The 20,651-nt window shown below is 36.3% G+C and overlaps 1 protein-coding gene across 1 annotated transcript in view; it reads right to left on the reverse strand.

Annotated features, from left to right (window-relative positions):
• The window catches only part of ankrd13b (ankyrin repeat domain 13B), a 69,038-nt gene that overhangs the window by 33,229 nt on the left and 15,158 nt on the right, over nt 1–20,651 (reverse strand). The window contains exons 2-4 of the mRNA XM_028464606.1: nt 3,589–3,724; nt 924–1,048; nt 652–697 (exon numbers count right to left, since the gene is read on the reverse strand). Of these exons, the coding sequence (XP_028320407.1) occupies nt 652–697; nt 924–1,048; nt 3,589–3,724 (307 nt within the window). The remainder of the gene's footprint in view (nt 1–651; nt 698–923; nt 1,049–3,588; nt 3,725–20,651) is intronic.

Consider the following 20,651-nt stretch of genomic DNA (forward strand, 5'->3'; position numbering starts at 1 on the left):
ATGACTGATAATGTTGACTATAAAAATATGTGTCGACGCGTCATTTAATGTTGTAAATTCATGATAAAATCAGCCGCTTCCTGCTTCATTTTTGCTGCAGTACCGTACATGAACTGCTGGGCGCAGTGTCGCTTCATCATTTACATTGTGAAGAAGAATTGCACAACAGAAGAAGAACCAACCTAAAATCTCAAAACCAAGACCATTTCTCTGAAAACTTGTACTACACATCTGAGGTAGAACTAATTAACCTTGTACATTAAATTAAGAATTGTATTTTTTTTCGAATGAATTTGGGAAAACCGTAATGAAAACTTTTGACTATTGCGAGGGGCAATGCCCCCCTGCCCCTGCAAACTATGTGTATGCTTAAAATGTAATTTGTTGTCACTTGAATCTAGTACTTTCTAATAATGTGCTTTTTTTCCATCGTCAAAGAGATTTTGATAAACACATCACATACTGTGGAGCTCAGAAACTAAACCCAAGCATTCGGTTCATTGGGCGGTAAATTTGTGAGCATCATTGTTTCGTAAGACAGAAAAGAAAACAGGTGTGTTAAGGCCCGGGAGAATACACTGAGATGATTAGTTTTGACTGGCTGGTACTGGGCCAGTGTGACTCCAGGGATAAGTGGATGAGTGAACCTACCCCAGCTGGTAAACTCCCATTTCATCTCCACATAAAAGTCTTGGGCCTGTAAAAAAAGGGAAACAACAGATAATAAATAGGGGGAAGTTGGAGAGGAAGCAGATTAATAGAGGAAGTAAAAAAGAGGAAGAGAGAATTAATAATTTGTTGATGATACTCTATTCTAACTTTCACCTTTTGGCACAGGAACCAATAGGAAGTGTATTAATGGTGTGATCGAATGCACACTTTTCTCTATGTGAACGTGTGTGTGTGTTTGTGTGATATCCCACTTGGCGTAGGCGTTCCAGCAGGATGGGAATTCCCGCTAGTCTTTTGGCAGTCCGCTGGTAGTCACGATAACGCAGCACGAGACGAACCAGCTCTGGATCTCTGGTGCTCACAGCCTCCTGAAGAACTGAGAGAAAGAAAAGAGACGTAAAAAAGGAGACGGGTGAAATCTCTGAGGCCTCATCTAAATTTAATGTGCTTGAACATTAGAGGGAAGGGCTCGTAAAAATTGTTTGAACGTAAGTAGGGCAAACTAAAGAAAAAGCTTTAGTGAGGACGCTCCCCATTTGAACATGATAAAGAAAACTTTTTTTCTTTTCATTCATAAATAAAGCTTTAACAAAAATAATTGTCCTGTACACAAGATTTAGTGACAGCTGGATCTCAATTATTTAGTAATCAAGACTTTATCACACATCATTTATCGACATTAAGGCAAAAAGAGATGACAAAAGCTTTCATTATTTGGGTGAAAATTGTGAATTAGCAAATCAAAGTTAAATCTGATATTTGGAGTTTCTGAGAAATCTATGTTTATGTCTCATTCTTTTGAAATGCGAAAAAAATACCAAACTAGTCTTTTACTATGATCTCATGCCGGTGGTCATTCATATACATTAATGTATATAAGTCCCGCCTTCGTCCTATAGACCCCTATACAAATGAAAACGAGCACCGTGATTGCCCAGCCAATAGGCTTCGACTTCCTGTAGCGGAGTCTGTCAATCAGAGTGAATGTGGAACTGTGCATGGAAACAAGGCCGCGCGTCACAACAGCGAACAGGTAAATATGATTTTGACTCTTACCTGACCCATAGACCTATATCAATGCGACCTGATGCAACCTTGTTATGTTTTGCGATGCGCGTGCAGAAAAGTAGAGGCGTGGCTTCTGGTAGATTGGCAGAGGCAGGGGGAGGAAGTGAAGCTGTTTAGGGCGGGACATCGAGACGTTTCTCAGAAACTCCGGATATCACCTTTAAAAGGTTTGTTCCCTGTTGAAGTGTTTTTTTCGCTTCAGCAAGGTCATCATCTTTAAGCATTTCAAGTCCCAATGTCATCATTTTTCTATACTAAATGAAAACAACACACCATAAATAGTGCTTTCACAAATATTCAACATTATTATGTCCATTTTAACATAACATTTAGCATTTTAATGTTGCTTTTCACGTGTTGTCGATCTGCTGTTTAGAGAAATACCAAATGTGGATTGTAACGCAATAAGACTTTCCGAATCGATCTCCTTTACCTTCACCGCTGTTATCCAGACAACTCTGAAATCAGAATTTCCGAGTGGAAAAATATCTCCAAAACATGACTTACTGAGATAGTATTCACAATAAAGGTAATTTGTGTACTTTTCCATTGGCTCAACAAAGCAGGGCAACATTATGTAGCACATTTGACAAGAAGGCTTTTTAAGTGATTCACATAAGGCAGTAAAGCATCACACATGACACAAAAACTATAAAAAAAAAACATAAGAATGTTAAACACATTTTAAAAACAAGAAATAGATCATTTAAAATCAGAAGGAAATGACCAAAATACAGCCGGCATCACAATATCGGTTGGTAATCTTTAACTGTAATGAATAAGTACATTTTTCCCTGATCATTTTAGGCATTAAAGACGCTTTGAGTAATGAGTAATATTCAGTATTGTGGCCAAAAAGATAATAAAAAAGCAGAACTTATGTTAGTTCTTAACATCTGTCCTATATTAACCCATTTAAAGACCTACAGAAGCAGGACTACGGCTTTCATTTTGGAGAACATTTCGAACACACGTAGCGTTTTCACAACCATTCATCATTTTTAAGGCTTAGGGTATAAAGTAAAGAATCATCCCAAGTCTGATCAAAGGAAACATGATGCACCTGACTTCAATTCTCACAGCCTAAATGGGTGAGACCCAGTAATAGTGTTGCATCTTCCTTTGGCATCATCTGAGGGTCCTTCTTGTTTACCTTCCAGATTGTTGATTCTTGGCATGGTGTAGTGCGACAAAAGTGAGCGAAAAGCGAGACTGTGAGAATGCTGGCTTTAGATAATTAATAATATACAAGATTCTCCTTCAATCAGGCTTGCGCATTAGCCTACAGACACAAATTGCCAATTCTATTTGAGGTCACATCCTTGAATAATTTACCACAACATGACAAAGGAAAACTCCAAAACTATCAGTAGTATCCTGCATGTATATAGGAAATCAATACTCAGTCATTTCAAAGTGACCATTAATGGTGGTTATAGTTGACCAATTTTACGATTGGAGTCCGATTATTGAGGCCACGATTCAATCACAAACCGATTTAGTTAATGATTGTCCATTCTATTTTTCATCACTGATGATTATTGTTCTTCCATTTAAAGGGATCTTCTGCTGTTTTTACAAATCTGGCCCAAAATCGTTGAAATGTACTTGTAAGAATGTATGTGTGCCTAACAAATCACATTATTATGCACCACATTCATTTCATGGGACTACTTTACAGTTAAAGAGCCTGTGTGTCGCCATTTTGAAATCATGTGATTGATGAAGTCACATGGCCTCACTGCCTGTAAACATCCAATTGTTTGCTATAAAGGTGTATTAAAATTTGAAAAATATGAAAATATATACTGTATATACATATACAACTTGTGCAGCATAGTTCCTCACCTGTCCACCCGTTACGGTTCTCCTTGCTAACATCAGCTCCATGCTGCAGCAGGACCCTCACACAGTCCAGGTGGCCCAATGTAACAGCGAGGTGGATAGGGGTCCGTCCTCGTGGGTCAAGAGACTCTATATCTGTCTGAACAGACAGAAAACAAGAGGGAGAATGATGTTAAAAAAAAACAAAGGGTTAAAAAATGGAGACAACCGTTAAAAGCAGTGATTGGTGATAGACGAAAGTGAGAAAGGAGGATTTGGATTATTCAAGAACTTTGGGTTCAGACAGATGGCAGGAAGCAGGGAAACATAATGGAGACATAAATGTGACACTTCAGTTTCCCAATTATTTTTTCATAGATGAGTGCTCACCTCAACACTCAGAGAAAGATGATGGTACGCTGACTAATGTGGGTCTGTAAGAGAAGCAGGCGGCATATTCCTCGACCAACTGAACTCCTCTGTATTATACAGTATATATATATACACAAGTATATATATATATATATATATATATATATATATATATATATATATATATATATATACACACAAGTAAACACAAAATGCTGTTTTTAAATGAAGGGTTTTATTAATGAGGAAGAAAAAAAATCCAAAGCTACATGGCCCTGTGTGAAAAAGTGTTTGCCCCCCAGCATCTGTTAAAACATAACTGTGGTTGACCACACCTGAGTTCAGTTTCCGTAGCCATGCCCAGGCCTGATTACTGCAGAACTGTTCTTCATCTAGAAATCACTTAAATAGGACCTAGACATTCAGGAACAAATGAGATAAAAAAGTAATTGTAATCTATCAGTCTGGAAAAGGCTATAAAGCCAGTTCTAAAGCTTTGGGACTCCAGTGAACCACAGTGAGAGCTATCATCCACAAATGGCTAAAACACGGGTGGTGAACTTTACCAGGAGTGGCCTGACGACCAAAATTACACCAAGAGCGCAGCGACGACTCATCCAAGAGGTGACAAAAGACCCCACAACATCTAAAGAACTGCAGGCATCACTTGCCTCAGTTAAGGTCAGTGTTCATGACTCCACCATAAGAAAGAGACTGGGCAAAAATAAAATGAAGACTTTGGAGTGGCCTAGTCAAAGTCCTGACCTCAATCCTATTGAGATGCTGTGGCATGACCTTAAAAAGGTGGTTCATGTTCGGAAACCCTCCAATGTGGATGAATTATAACAACTCTGCAAAGACGAGTGGGCCAAAATTCTTCCACAGCGAGTTATCGCCAACACTTGACTGCAGTAGTTGCTGCTAAGGGTGGCCCAACCAGTTATTAGGTTTAGTGGGCAAACACTTTTTCACACAGGGCCATGTACTTTGGAATTTTTTCTTCCTCATGAATAAAACATTTGTGCTGATAGTTGTTACTTATGATAAATGAAAATAATAAGGAAAAGAGGGGCATAACAGTTTTGGTCCATTGGGTTACAAATATTCCACAAAGTGGCTTTTCTCTTTGAAAATGCTCATTGTTCATCTAATGAGCATTGCACATACCACTGTATATAGCAACTCTACTTTCTGTATAGTTAATATATTTGTATTTTAAATTTTATAGCATGCCACTGTTAGTTATTATAGTTCTTATACCTTTTGATTTTATTCTTTTATTACGTAGGCATTCACTGGCGGTCGGCAAAGTAAGAATTTCATTGTACAGGGAAACGTGTTTCTAACTGCACATATGACAATAAACACTTTGAATCTTTGAATAATGTCTGAAGCTTATTTTATTTTTTAAGCTTATCAGAAAAACAAGCAGTGTTGTCTAATAATCGCATATGTTTATCAAATGAATTCAAAGTTGTTGTAAAATATTTCTTATTACACTTATTACACGTATCATGTCAGAAGAAGTGCAGAAAAAATAAGCTTCCTCAAATATCACAACACAAAGTTAAAAACCATTAGTAGGGCATTAAACTGTGACAGGAGCTCTGTTTGTATCTGCAAAGGAATGTAGTGTGTATTTTACCATGCCAGACATTTATACATTCCTGACTGACTGTTGTGATGTCACAGAGAAACTGTTTATTTGTTATCCAGCAGTTGCTAGGTAACAGCTCTAAACTCCAGCTTTGGTTTTGGCACTCTGGGGAAGCAGCGTCTAATAGCACTAAAAACTTCTGAACACAAAAAGAAGTTTCTGCAAAGATTTACATATTGTTAGTTTTTATTTACAATAAAAAAAAAATGCTATTGCATGATACTGGCATTAATGTGTTATTTAAAAATAAAACAAAAATTATCCATACAAATTTTACGAAAAGCTTATATCAATTCAGTGCAATGTTACATTTGAGTACGCAAGAAATACCTGGATGTGTACTATATCGGGACATTTTTGAAGTATGCACGGTGAGCACACGAGCCATACTTAACCAACCCTTGATGCATTGTAAGCGGAACGTAAAATCATCCTGGGACTGGCTTCAAAGCTAAAAATCCAACATCCCCTTTTCAAAACAAAAGCATCTCTCTTCTTGTTTTCCATTAGTTTTTAACGCTATTGTATGAATGTCGCTCTTATTTTGAAGTAAACCACAAGTTTTGTCAGTAGCACAATGGCGGGTCTCCGGAAATCTCCAAAATTCCGGCATGAAATGTGTTTCAGCAAGTTTTACGGATCAAATGACCACATGTTGATATTCTACTTGGTCACTTTCTCGCTTAAAATGTTTTCAGAACTTTCAAAGGTGGCGAATCAACAGATATTTAGTCTCAGTGTGCTTCAGGTTTTTGTCGACGTAGGTCACCATCCTAACTTTACTTATAGTATGTAGTAGACAGCATATACTCATTGAGTTTGTAGTGTATAGTACAGAGTACACCATTTCAAACACAGCCTAAGACTAATAAATATATATATATATTTCAAACGATATTGATATTTATTATTTTTGTTGACTAATAAAAAGGAAACTATCATTTTGAATGTGTCTGTGTACTGTATACTGTATTCACAGACATTAATACCATCCCGTATCAGGTTGCTAAAGGATAATTAAATATTTAAAAAATGTATACACTCCTATCCTGTATATTATTGTCAACCACATCTAACAGATTTAGTCGACTAAACCTTTCTGAAACTGTGAGCTACTTCAAAGGTCGTGAATAGTCCGAAGTCAAAACGCACTTATTAAATATTACATTTTAACATTTTCACTTTAAGTGTCAACATGCAGCATTTTATTTCTCCTCATTCATGCAATTGTTTCCATTGTCATTTTGTTTCACAGGAAAACTTTGTTACGATTTTTCTAGCCACTAAAAACTTTAAATAATCGTCAAACATGTAACATAACACGTTTGTATAATTTAACCATTATGTAATGTTTTTTCGAAAATGTACTTGATGTTTATTTTCAGGACTGTCAAAATCATTTTCGCTCAAGAAGTTATCTGAACAATTTGAGATTTAAAATGACAGCAGTCATGTGATAAAAGCATGGGAAAAATTTGCGATCTTCTAAATGCTGTAATTTCATTGAATTAGTGTATTTAGAAGGGCTGAGATATCTACAGTAGGGGTGGGAACCTCTGGGTACCACACGATACACGATACAAAGCTCATGATAACATTTATCTCATGATATTACGATACTGCGATTATCAACATATTGGTCAGAAATCAATCTACGATAATCTATGACATGACAAGAAAAAAAAAGATTAAGTGACACCATCCTCTTGTGCACTATTTTAGTGCACCATTTCTGTAAATAAGTGTCAACGTACCAATGTAAATGAATAAGTATCTCCAATAGTGCTTTCTGTAAACAAAAAATAGGGTCTTTCTTACCAGTGACACCATTATAGTGAAATATTCCAGTAAACAATATATTGGTTCCTTCAACAGTGACAAAATTTATGTGAAGACCTACCTGCACATTTTAGTAAAAAAGCAGAAAAAAAAAAATAAATAAATAAAAAATAAAAAATCGATACCTAGCGGGAGCATATCGATAATCTATCGTGCAGAAAAATATCGCGATATATGCCGTATCGAGATATCATCACTCCTAATCTACAACTGCATTATTTGGTCATTTACACAATATTTTGTGTCTTTTTTTCACTTTCTCCTGCGGGCCGAATTGGATGGTCTAAAGTACCAGATTTGGCCCCCGGGCCTTGAGTTTGACACGTCTTATCACAACCCATATAGAAAATCTGTGACACCTAAAAGCATTTGTCACAATGTTTCAATGAAAATAAACATTCAAAGATGATCAATTGAATATAAAAACGTATAAAGTGCAGCAGCATGTAACTGACGACATCTGTCATCTGGTCAACAACATGCCCGCGGGCACCATGTCGTTGAGCCCTGCTATAGACTACAACCAAAATAGTCCTGATGATTACATTTTGACTTCAACTAAGTTGCATTTTAGTCAAAAGACTAAAAAAAAAAAAAAAAAAAAAAAAAAAAAAAAAAAAAAAAAAAAAAAAAGACTAAATCTAAATCTAAAGCATCACACAATGTTAATGCTCTGTTAATGCACCGCTGCTGTGTACCTCACTGATCACAGACCTGCCCACTCATTTAACAATGCTGACAGCCACTATTATCCACAGCTTATGTTGATCCAAGGTTAGTGCTGATTGGCTGGGAATTCTAATTAAGGATTACCCTCAGAGGTTAGGCTGCTTTTCCTCAGATTTACTGCTTCAATAAAGTTTCTAACAACTCCATGAAGGAATTGAACTCACGCCATTTGGAAAGCACTGTGTGTCTGAAAGATCTAACACCATTGCAGTGTATCCATAGTAGGTCTAATACAATGTGGGAATAATCAAGTTTTATTTGCTCTAATCTTATTTTAAACCACTGGCCTTAACACTGGATTGGACACTTTAGCTTCCACTCACATCAACTTTAAAGACTAATGTTACAAATATATGTTGTAAATTAACAATCACTCCCGAGACGCCTGAAAAGTTAAACCTCATTTCTTTTCACGCAAAAGCTTCAGAAACCGTCTGAATTTAACACATGTTTGAATTATGCAGGGTTTCTAAAGCACTCTTACATTCTCGTAAAATGTTATTTTGAAACTGATCAAATGTATTACAACACAGTAATAAAGGAATAAAAGTATTTGGTATTGGGTGTGTTTATTGTTATTTCAGTAAGGCTTTTCATTCTTTATAACGGCATAACGAGAAAAAAACACATTAAAGTCCATGTAAAGCAAATTCTGACATTTTCTTCTGAACGCGTTACGTAACGCGACCCTGATTAGCATAAACCCGCCCCTGCTGCTGAAGCACGCCAATCTTCCACGGCCTCCAGCGGGCGCAATTCGGCTCCTAGCCAAAAACAAATCACATAATCGGACTCAAAGGACTAAAATGCGTTTGTTTGTGCCACATTTTCCATGAAATTAGCATTTTTTGACTCTACCCAGGAGGGATGCACATATTCGGACTCGGGCAGAGCAGACCTTTCCACTGACACCAATCCAAGCACTTTTGGAAGCACTATCGAGGCTGGAGCCGCTTTCACATTGTTTTCTCCCATAGACACGGTAAGGAGGCGGCGCCCTTCCCGAGTGTGGGCGTGTCTAACTGACACGCCCCCAGCATCTCAGAGCAGCGAGAAGTGCTTGTTTTTCTATGATTTTCAGACCTAATTTTATATACTTAGCGATTTTTTTAATCAATGACACATGTTTCTGTGGTGTGGCAAACTCATAACACAAATGTATTTCTGCTTTACACACACTTTAATGGATAAAGTATGTTTTGCTGTATAGAAATAACTAATAATGGCAGCTCTGGAATGTAGGACAGAACAAAATGAGAGAGAGAAAAATATTTCAATTGCAAAATATAGTTATGGCAAAACAGAAATGACGATAGTAATTACATAAAGGGAAAGTGATTGAAAGGAGATGAAGGAAACAACAACATGATGGAGTCCCACGGGAATTGTGTTCATTAGAGAATAGAAAGAAGTAAAGCATGGAAAATAGAGTGTGTACCCAGCAGTGTGTGGCATAACATGCTAAATTCATATCTCTACATTTTACAATATAAATCTTGATATTTTTTTCTCAATTCTGGGTCAAAATCACTGATGTAAAATGCCACACTGACACTTTCAATAACAACTAGCCTCACAATATCAACATTATGTGCAAATGTAGGCTTTGCCTCTCACAAAGGATCGCATGTGTTAGTAAATACTGTAGTGTGGCTTGTTTCAGGGCAGTTTTTAGGGCGCACCCTGCAATCCATCACAAAATCACTGAGCTGTTGTGTTTTTTTTATGCTGCAGTTGTGTGTAAAACTGAAGCTACAGAAAGTGCTGATGTCTGCTGCTTGAGGCTCAAATACAGAATGTTGTGTAAAGCCTCCGATTTTCCATTTTAGAATTTCCCCAGATCTGTTTAATCAACTTTCCCTGTTCCAATTAACCTTCCTGGCTACATTAAACTCCCTAAAATAGTACCAAACATGCTGAACAGAGTTAATAGACTCAACTACTGTTATGATTTATGAAAATGGGAGGGTTACACTGAAATCACCCAAAATTAAGTCGCAAAATCTTAATATATTCGTTAACAACACTGTGAGACCCTCAGCCTCCCGTTTTAAGAGAAAAATACCATGTCTGATTTAAGGTGTAATACTCCTGCCAGGGTTGGAGTCAATTATAATTGTAATTGCGTAATTGATCATTATTACAATTATGACATAATTATAATTGAAATTGTAATAAAAATAAAATCTGTTGCTGTTGTAATTGATTTCAGGTAATTGACTTTATAATTGTAAATGACATTGGCAATTAAATTAAACATAAACCTGTGGAACCATGTGATGCTTACACATACGTAGTTAACAATTATTAAAATATGTTTTATATCAACTTTTTCCACTACTTGTCAGTTCTCTTCAGGATCATTTAATTATATATATATATATATATATATATATATATATATATATATATATATATATATATATATATATATATATATATCAGGCTGTTTTTTGGGCCTTCATGCATATGTATGCGTGTGTGTTTAATCATTAACAGTCTTCTTTCTCCTCCTTACCTCGTCTGACCACAGGAATAGTCCATTTAAGGCGATAGTCCATTACTTTGTCCGACCGCTGCGTCGCATTGGGTCATAAAAACATCAGATCATCCCATAAAAGTGATACAAGGCAGTGTAACGGCTACTAAAAATGGAACCGATTGTAACCACTCGCTCTGCACCGCAGGGAAGTAAACTCTCAACTATCAGCTGAGTCAGCTGTTTCAAACACTCACATAAGCTGCTATGTCGCTTTCTTCTCCTCCTCACCTATTCTGACCACAGGACTAGTCCATTTAAGATGATAGTCCATTATTTTGTCCGACCGCTGCGTCGAACTGGGTCACAAACACGTCAGATTATCCTATAAAGGCGATAAAAGGTGATATAATGGCTACCAAAAGTGAAACTGATTGTATTGCATTATCTATATACTGGATTAACTATATACTGAACGTAATGATATTAACTGTAATATCAACCTGCATGTTTGTTTTAGCTGTGAGGTAGTTTGAGAGGGAGGAGCTCACATTCTTATAGGGTAGGAAAAGCCAGGATTGTCAGGAGGTGGAGTTTCCGTGTAGTGATGTCACAAACGCGAGAAAAATCCATCTTGCCTGTTAAGAGCTGACTTTTTACAAAATGTGGAATAACAAGGGAGGGAGGAAACCTTTTCAACTTTGGTTGTCTGAATGAGGCTAAAGGGATGTATATCACTGTAACAAAACCATTATAAAGTGAATTTTTCATACCGCCCCTTTAAGACATGAATCAAACTCACCCATTATCATAAGAGATGTTAACAGAAAGCTAACACAAGAGTAAGTTTACATTTTATGGGGTTATTTATTAAAGGCTCAGTCATTGTGATTTATTGTATTTAACTGTAGAAATTGAGAATGTAATTGTAATTATTAATTGGATTTTCAGTGGGAAAATAATTATTTAAATTTTAATTGCAATTGGGGGAAAATGCCGGTCACCATAATCATAATTGCATTGTAATTGAACATGGATAGTTGAAGACGTGTAATTGACCCCGACCCTAACTCCTGCATGTAAAATCATCACCAGCTTAACAGCAGCTAAACCTGTCTTTGTGCTTTTTCAGATAATAATAATCTGAACCGCTTGTTCATCAACTCATTGACATGAAATCTGAACACGTAGCGCACAATTTCAAATTATATTGTACATAGTCTGTGAAAAATGGCTTAAATGTGTTATATTGTCCCATAACATGCATGTGAGGCATTTCTGTGTCATGTTGGGGCCTGATTTTTTTTTTTGCCTCTTTTCTGCGATCACAGAAAATCTGAATAATGTTTCAAGCAATGTTACAGAAGACAAATAAATGCACTATTTCCACCCAAGTTATTGTTTCTGTGATTTTGCCTAAAACTATTATTTTGACATAATAAAAACCTTCAAAATAAAATGTTATCTTTATATGTAATGTTTTCAATTTCTATATGACATTAAAAAAAAGTAGAAATTTCAATAAATGCTTTTTTTTCTCCTTCTTTTCGTCTTCTGAAGAAAACATTTGATAGATCTTGATTTATCACCCAGGTCTACAATCAGGGGAAAACTTGCAAAAAGAGCATTTTTACAGAGTTGCACAAATGCTGGTGCTTGTATGTATGCAACGCATGTGTTTAACACCAGCAGAAATAACTCTTGCTTATGATGCAGTAAAGTTAAGAACCATCAAAGTCACGTAGGTGGATATGATCAATCATTTAAACCACATAAGGTGGACACACACACGGATATAAAGATAAGCCGCTGTCTTGCTTCGACACTTTAATATTGACCAGGATCACAGAGGTGAAGCCCAGATGTTCACCTTTTACTAGGTATATAGATATAGTGAAGCCATGGGGAACTTACAAAATTATTATTTCTTACTTCTTCAGTCCACTTAAAAATAAATACATAACCTAATTCACAAGTCTTGGAATTGTGGACAAATGTGAGATAAACATTGACATAGAGACACATGTAGTGTAACTAATTTCATCTTTTTTCACTGGGCTGGCATCCAGTTTATGGTATAACAATGTAATGGATGGATGGATGGATGGATGGATGGATAGATAGTGTGATGATAGATTGGTGTTGAAAGGAAGAAAAATGCAAGTGCAAAGATTTGAGACTGTTTGACGAGAGCTGAATTATGATGGAGCCTTTCTAAAGATATATTAATAATTAAATATACATTTCATAAACGTATATATAAATTTATTTTATAAACGTATAAATATTTTTTTTAAACTTATAAATATATTTATTTTAGAAACTTATAAATTCATTTATTTAGAAAGTTGATAAATAATTACTTGACCTCAATAGCTTTTAAGAAGAATCTCTGATCTTTTTGGCAATGTCATTCTTGCAGAAAAGAAAGAAGAAAAAAAAGGGGTGGAGACAATAACAAGTTACTAATAGACAAATACGTGGGGGAAAGGAACAAATGAGAAAAAAGAGAGAAAAACAGGGAAAAAGAAAGTGGGAGAAATAAGAATTTCAACGTATATGTACACATGTACATACACTACCGGTCGGAACACCCTCATTTTTCCAGTTATTAAATTAAATCGGGGCTTTCGCCTTTAATTGGCCATGTAATGTTATTACATACATGGAATTTGTCCTCTGCATTTAACCCATCCCTGAGGAGCAGTGGGCAGCCTTTTTTGTGGCGCCTGGGGAGCAGTTCGGGGTTAAGGGACTTATTAAATGCAATTCAAGTCGTGCAAGTCCAATCAATAACTTGAAATGGTACAAAGGTAAGTCCTGAACAGCCAGAGGTTAAAAAAAAGGAATAATTCTGAAATGTACATTATTTATCAGTTTTAACTGATAAATAATGTACATTTCAGAATTATACAAATAGGCCTTTTTCAGGAAACATGAAGTTGGTTAACAATTTAAAGCTGTTCTGCAGCAATGAAGGTGTGTGTGTGTGTGTGTGTGTGTGTGTGTGTGTGTGTGTGTGTGTGTGTGTGTGTGTGTGTGTGTGTGTGTGTGTGTGTGTGTGTGTGTGTGTGAGAGAGTAATAGTTTCCTTTTACATTAACCTACACTCTTTTGGCTGATTAGTTAAACAATTGAGTGTTGTTTGTTCTGTTTTTTGTTTTTCTGGAGACCGTTGAAATAAAAATTGAATTTCAAAAACCTGGAACTCGACGCCCATGTAACTGAGGGGACCAGGTTGGAACCCGGTGGACACTGGGGGGGGGGGGGGGGGGGACTGAAGGAAGGACACCGCCCACAGGACTCCTTCATACCTCCTTCTCCTTTGAATCTTTTTTAATTTTAATTTTAAATCATTCATTTATTTATTTTTTCCTTATTTTATAAACATAATAAATAATTATTTGTGCTCAGGCTGTTTAAAGAAGAAAGCTTTTAAGCTTTAATGCAGATTGATTTTATTTTACAAAATTAACATTCAACTTTGTATTTTTACTGGTGCTCTAGCATTCAAACTGGCTTTATACGTCTCTCTCTTTCTTACTGTGTCGTCATGTACCAGGCCTTTATCACTTTGCACACACACAAACACGCACGCACGCACACACACAGCCCTCGGTGACAGGGTTCTTCTGATGTCCATAAGTAATCAAATGTAGCCTAAGTGGTTTGAACCAGCAGACGAGGATCTGTGGCACATAATTATTAAAACAGATGCCGTTTCCGATAGCTCGGTTGTCAGAGTGTGACTGACAGAGATAAAGTACATCTCAGCTGGTTGATATGGGGCAGTAAATGGGCCTTAATGGTATTTGTGGTCATAGTCATGAACTTGTTGCTGTTTTCTCCAACTGAGCCCATTTGAGGTGCATCAAAAGGCTGCTTGGAAAACCTTCTTTTCCTCGGCTATGTTCGTCAATTTACCAGTAGTGCATCCAAGGGCAGGCGCTCCTGGTTCTTAAAAAAGTGCCGTGTCATTAATTTTTGGAAGCAAACCTTGAATAATATTCTGTTTAACAACCAAAACTAGTCACACACTTCAAAACTTTCCTTTGAAATATCGAAATGTTGCAAATTACTCTGAGCATTGGAAGATAAAAAGCTGAATAAAACCTGCCCTCCTTTTATTTTCCTCTTTCTATGGCACTCACGTCATCATGTCTAATAATTACAGCTAATTCATCTATTGCTCCCACTTTAAGTGGCTGTGTGTATCTGTAGTGATGGGGGAATAGAGGATGAAAGATACTTAGTACGAACAGAAGCATATGATAAGAAGGAAGGAGGTAAAAATAAATCATAATAGTTAAAAACATGGCAGTCGGGTGAAGACTACAGATAGACGTATGGTAGAAGAGCGCTTGATGAGTGCAGCTATATGAAATGTTCTCAACCTTATTGGAGATACTGAACCCTGCACGCATTCACGGAACCCTTCGTAATTTGAAAAATAAGATATGATTTCTTCACAACATATGGATACATCTTATAGACATACACATGGGGCAGCCTGGGCTGATTTTTTGCTTTGTTTAAATTGCTTTCATGAAAAATATTGGTAACACTTTAGTTGAATTTTTATACTGTACATAAGGCTGACATTACGCTGTCATTATCTGTCATTAGCATGAATAAGGCAAGGCAAATTTATTTGTATAGCGCATTTCATACACAAGGCAACTCAATGTGCTTTACATGATAAAACATTCAATTGTTTAAAATCAATAAGAACATTTAAAATCATCAGTAAAATCAATTAAAATCATCAGTAAAATCAATTAAAATCATCAGTAAAATCAATTAAAATCAACAACAAACACATTACATCATCAACCAAAAATCTCTCTCTCAATCATACGCAGTAGAGAAAAAAAGTGCCTTTAAGATAAGATAATAAGATGTCATTAAGTATCGTTCGCTAAATGATGACACCTTTGGAGCTATGTTGGCATTTTTAGGATCTAGTGGGGTTAGGGAGGGTAACAAACAACACTTAATGACAGCCTTCTTCATGACTCCTTGTTCATGCTAATGACAGAGTAATGTCAGTCTTTATGTATAGTCATACCTGTCAAGTTTTGGATTTGAAAATAAGGAAAATTTTCTGGCGCCTACTACGAGCCAACCCACCCACTCAACCAAGCTCCAGCATCCCTTATATTTTAAGATACTTACTTACTAAATACAATTATGTGATTAGAATCTAGTAGGTCGACCTTTATTAACATTGAAATGCTGTGAACATTCCTACTAGGGCTGGACAATATGGACCAAAACTCATATCTCAATATTTTTTTCTCAACATGGTTATATACGATATAAATATTGATAATTTTATCAAATAAAGTCTGACCAGAAAGACAATTCTGGGTTAAATTAACAAACAGCTGATCAATATGTGCACTCAGAAATCCATCTAACTGAGCTTTACATGTTGTTCTGAGAAGTAAAAGCAGCGACTACTAAAACTAGTATTTTGATACATAATAAGCTATAATACTGTATATACACATATATTTATATATTGATATATGAAATATTATAGTTTTCTATATCGCCAAAATAGAAAACACAATACATCTTGAATCTCGATATATCGCCCACCCCTAATTCCTAAATTATAAAACAGCCTAAATAAAAACATAAATGTGTATATGAAGCACATGTGTTTATTTAATATACTTACAGTTTATATACAAGTCAACACGTTGACTGGTTAAGAACTGATATGTAATTACAGAACTCTCTCCTGGTCAGTTCTGATCAAACTGCCCGAAGTAGGCCAGATACCATTGTACACTGATAGCATTCATCAAGGTCTCTGCCTGAGGAGGCTCTGCTATTGTTATGACTACCACTATCAGCAGCATACTTTACATAACCCTGAAAGCACTGAACAGCAGCAGACTCACTGAGGCACATACACTGAGAGCTAGTTTACCTCCGAATCCCAGACCGGTCTGTTACCCAAAACCCTGTTTGCACATGTGACCAGCAACCCTAAAGCTTGACTTGGTCTCATTCATCCAAACCGCCCCAAAAATAAAATATATATATATATACGTATATATATATATATATATATATACTGTTCCTACAATATATTCGTGGGAAAGATTATAAACAGAAACACAATTGACTTCCCCCGTCTTCTTAACTTGAGTTTAACCTCTTGCAGTCTTTGATGTAATATTTATTGCAACATCTGTTGGTATTTCATCACAAAGAATAGATGAAAACCAAAGCCTTGCACTGTTGCAAGAGACATGCAGTGATTTCTCTAATTTAGCCTACTTATGAGGAGAACGAGGTTGTTATAAGTTTCAGTTTCTGACCATAAATGGTCAAAAGTGGAACAAACAGCCGAGCCGACTAATACTTTCGACTAATAATTCAGGTGTTTTCCTGCTTTGTAGATGGAAACTATTTCAATCCAGCAGCTTTACTGCATAGTTATTTGTTGTCCATGCCGCAAGATCTCACCAAACATTATTAGATACTTATTGACTAGTTAATCATTTATTCAAACAACATCAGACTGTGTGAGAAATGTGTTGTTGTTCCGATGACACCTTTGAATGCGAATCTGTGAGATATTGTGACACACTGTGGTCAGAGTTTAGCTAGCGTGCAAATGACTGTGGTTTCATTTGGGAATCGTGGCTATATTACTGATAATATAATCATTTTTGATAAAACAAATTACATTTTTCTCGCCACCATTATTGACACAATGTCATCTCTTTTTATGCCTAACATTAAGACATACGTAAATCAAAGACATGCGTTCCCTCAGGCTACACAACATTAAAGAAACGAATTTTACTTCACAATGTACACACACACACACACACACACTACAGGAAATTGTCATTGACCTTGTCGATCGATGTGGTTGTTTAGTTACAGTAGGGAGATAATGGCTCCCATTCTTCACTTCACTGAGTTTGGGCTTGATTACACTTACAAAACAAAAGAACACCTTATGATAAACCATTAGGTGGCAAATGTAATGGTATTTCTTAGGGGTGTTGAAAAAAATCGATTAGGCGATATATATCGCGATATTATGTCTCGCAATTCTCAGATGGATTCAAAATGCATCCATATCGATTTCCATTTATTTATTTTTTACCTTTTTAACCTTTATTTAACCAAGAAAGTCTTTTCCGCTGCAAGAGACATTGTAACTGCACAAAGAAGTGCTGGTCATGTTGACTAACTTGTGTTTTTTCAATAAAATCTAAAAAGAAAGTACTAACTTTCTGCATTTATTTGTTGTTCTAGGCACATACCTCAGATACGTTGATAGTCAGATAGTCAAAACTGGTTTAAAAGCCACAGTATGTTATTTTTTCATTTTAAGTTGTTGGCACATGGCATGTTAAAGCCAATGTTTGAGTGTAAAATATGCCAATAAAATATTATTTCATAATGTTCTCATGATGGTGTACACATTTACGAATCGTATTGCCAGGTGCCAGGCAATACACACCCCTAGTATTTCTAGAACAGTGGTTAGGAATCTGTGCCACAGACTAACATGCTGGTATTTCAATAACCAGTCACTGTTTACAACATCACATCAGAGAGAACCAAGGAAGGACACAGCTAATCAGATTGTCCAGTATTTTTGTCCAGTAAAATATACAAAATGACTGAATAAAACAAAGAATGACAGCAAAGATAGACACAACAACCATTTAAACAAACAAAATGACTACGAAAACACGCAAAACAACAACACATTCCAGAAAAGCTCAAAAGACACACAACCTGTTAACAAAATTACACAAAATGACAGGAAAATACAGAAAACGACAACAAAAATACACAAAGTGACACCCAGGATTCCCACACCTTTTTCACAAGAATTTTTCAAAACTTTTCCAAAATATTTTACCAACTTTACATGACTTAGTTCTGAAGCGCTAAGATCTTTTTTTGCGTGTGCATTTCCTGGTATTTAGTGTACGCCAGCTGAAGTGATCTTACCTACGCACCGTTTTATAAATGAGAGTGAATTTGCATGAATTTGTGAGATCTTGTGATTCCCGCTCAATTACGCTGCCGGTGTATATGCAGCACTTTCACTTTGACATAACGCTTAACATCTTTGGGGTTAAACATATTTTAAACATGAAAATAAAATAGGCTATATTTCCAAAACTTTTCCAAAACAGTTAAATTATTCCATAATGGGAAAATCAGTTTTTCAAACTCCATAACTTTTGCAGGAATTTCGTGACCGTGGGGGACCCTGGACCCCAAAATCGCACAAATCAACAACGAAAATGGAGAAAATGGCAGAAAAATACACAGAAACACACAAAATGATAAAAACTGACAAAACATTGAAACCACAGACAAAAAAAAAAAAAAGACAAAACCCCCGTTAACACTCTGATTGGTCATTATTCTAAATGTTGACATGAATATTGATCATGTGGCCCTCGGATCTGATACAAATACATGTTTGTGGCCAACGTTGTGATAGAGTTGTCCATCCCTGGTGTAGGACCTCAAAATTATTGTTTTAAAATGAACCCATTTCCACATCATGTCCTTGTCACGTCACACTTTTCTGTTTCATCGTCTTTCCCTGTTTAGATGACTTTACTGGGTATTAAACTTCCTGATATAGTGCCAAACATGCTAAATATGGTGAATAGAAAAAAACCTCTGTTATTCATTTTACATTTTAGATGCTTCAGATGATTTACAATATCGTGGGGATAGTTATGCTGAAATCACACAATGCTAGACCCTCATACCCGTTGGTCCCATGGAAATGTGTGACATGGTCTGAAAAACACACTTCAGATGAAGCTCTGCATTCATTTTCAATCACAGGATAACATGATTACTACTCAATCCGTTACACGTAGCAAGAGATTTCTAACAGGATCATATGCGGAATTGGACATAATCCATTTGACACACTTTCCAAAAATAGCGTGGCCATGTATGTTATTGTCTCAAAAGATGCATCTGAGGCATTTCCGAGTCATGCTGGCACCCCAATTTAAAGGTTCAGTATTATACTATTTTTCACCCATCTCCATTTGTTCTTAGAACCCAAACAACATAGCATTTGAGGTTTATTTTCCCAAACTTGCCTGTTTTCTGGAGTTTTAGCCTCTGAAAATTCACTTTTCAGTGTCATGAAAAGTGAATTTTAATTTGCTATCCAAACACTTGTTATTATTTTGAGCCAAAAAACTGCACATTACAGTAAAACTCGTGGCTATTTAAGGGGCTATTGTGATTGTGAGTCTGACAAACACTGCTTCAGGGTGTGTGTTTATCACAGCAACAGCAGCAGCAGCAGCAGCGGCGGAGTAAACTGTCATCTGAGTCAGCTGTTTCAAACACTCACTGGAGTGTTAAGCTGCTAAGTCACTTTCTTGTGCTCCTCCTCACCACTTCTAACCATAGGAATGATCCATTTAAGATGATAATCATTTGTTTTGTCCAACCACTGCATCACACTGGGTCACTTCAGATCATGTCAAAGGCAATACGAGGCGATATAACGGTTACTAAAAGTCGAACTGATTGTGAGCACTAACGCTGCACTTGGATTTATCTATAAACTGGATTATCTATTTACTGAACGTAAATATATTATCTGTGGATAAAGGGACTAGTGGTTAAGGAAGCAGGCTTGTAATCGTAGGCTCACTGATTGTAATCTCAGAGAATAAATTCAGTGTGTGTAGCTTTATATATATGAAAATTAAGTATAATGTATATTCTATGTATGTTAAACTGCAGTGTTTATTTTACATGTGAGCTAGTTTGAGAGGGAGGAGCTCACATTCTGATAGGGTAGGAGGAGCCAGGATTGTCAGGAGGAGGAGTTTCCGTGTTGTGAGATCACAAAGCGAGAAAAATCCAACTTGCCCGTTTGGAGCTGACTTTATAAAATGTGAAATAACAAGGGAGGGAGGAAGCAGAACTTTTTCAACTTTGGCCCTCTGAATGAGGCTAAATGGATGTATATCACTGT

Source organism: Gouania willdenowi, chromosome 13 (genome assembly GCF_900634775.1).
Source record: "Gouania willdenowi chromosome 13, fGouWil2.1, whole genome shotgun sequence".
In the NCBI taxonomy this organism is placed as follows: Eukaryota; Metazoa; Chordata; class Actinopteri; order Blenniiformes; family Gobiesocidae; genus Gouania; species Gouania willdenowi.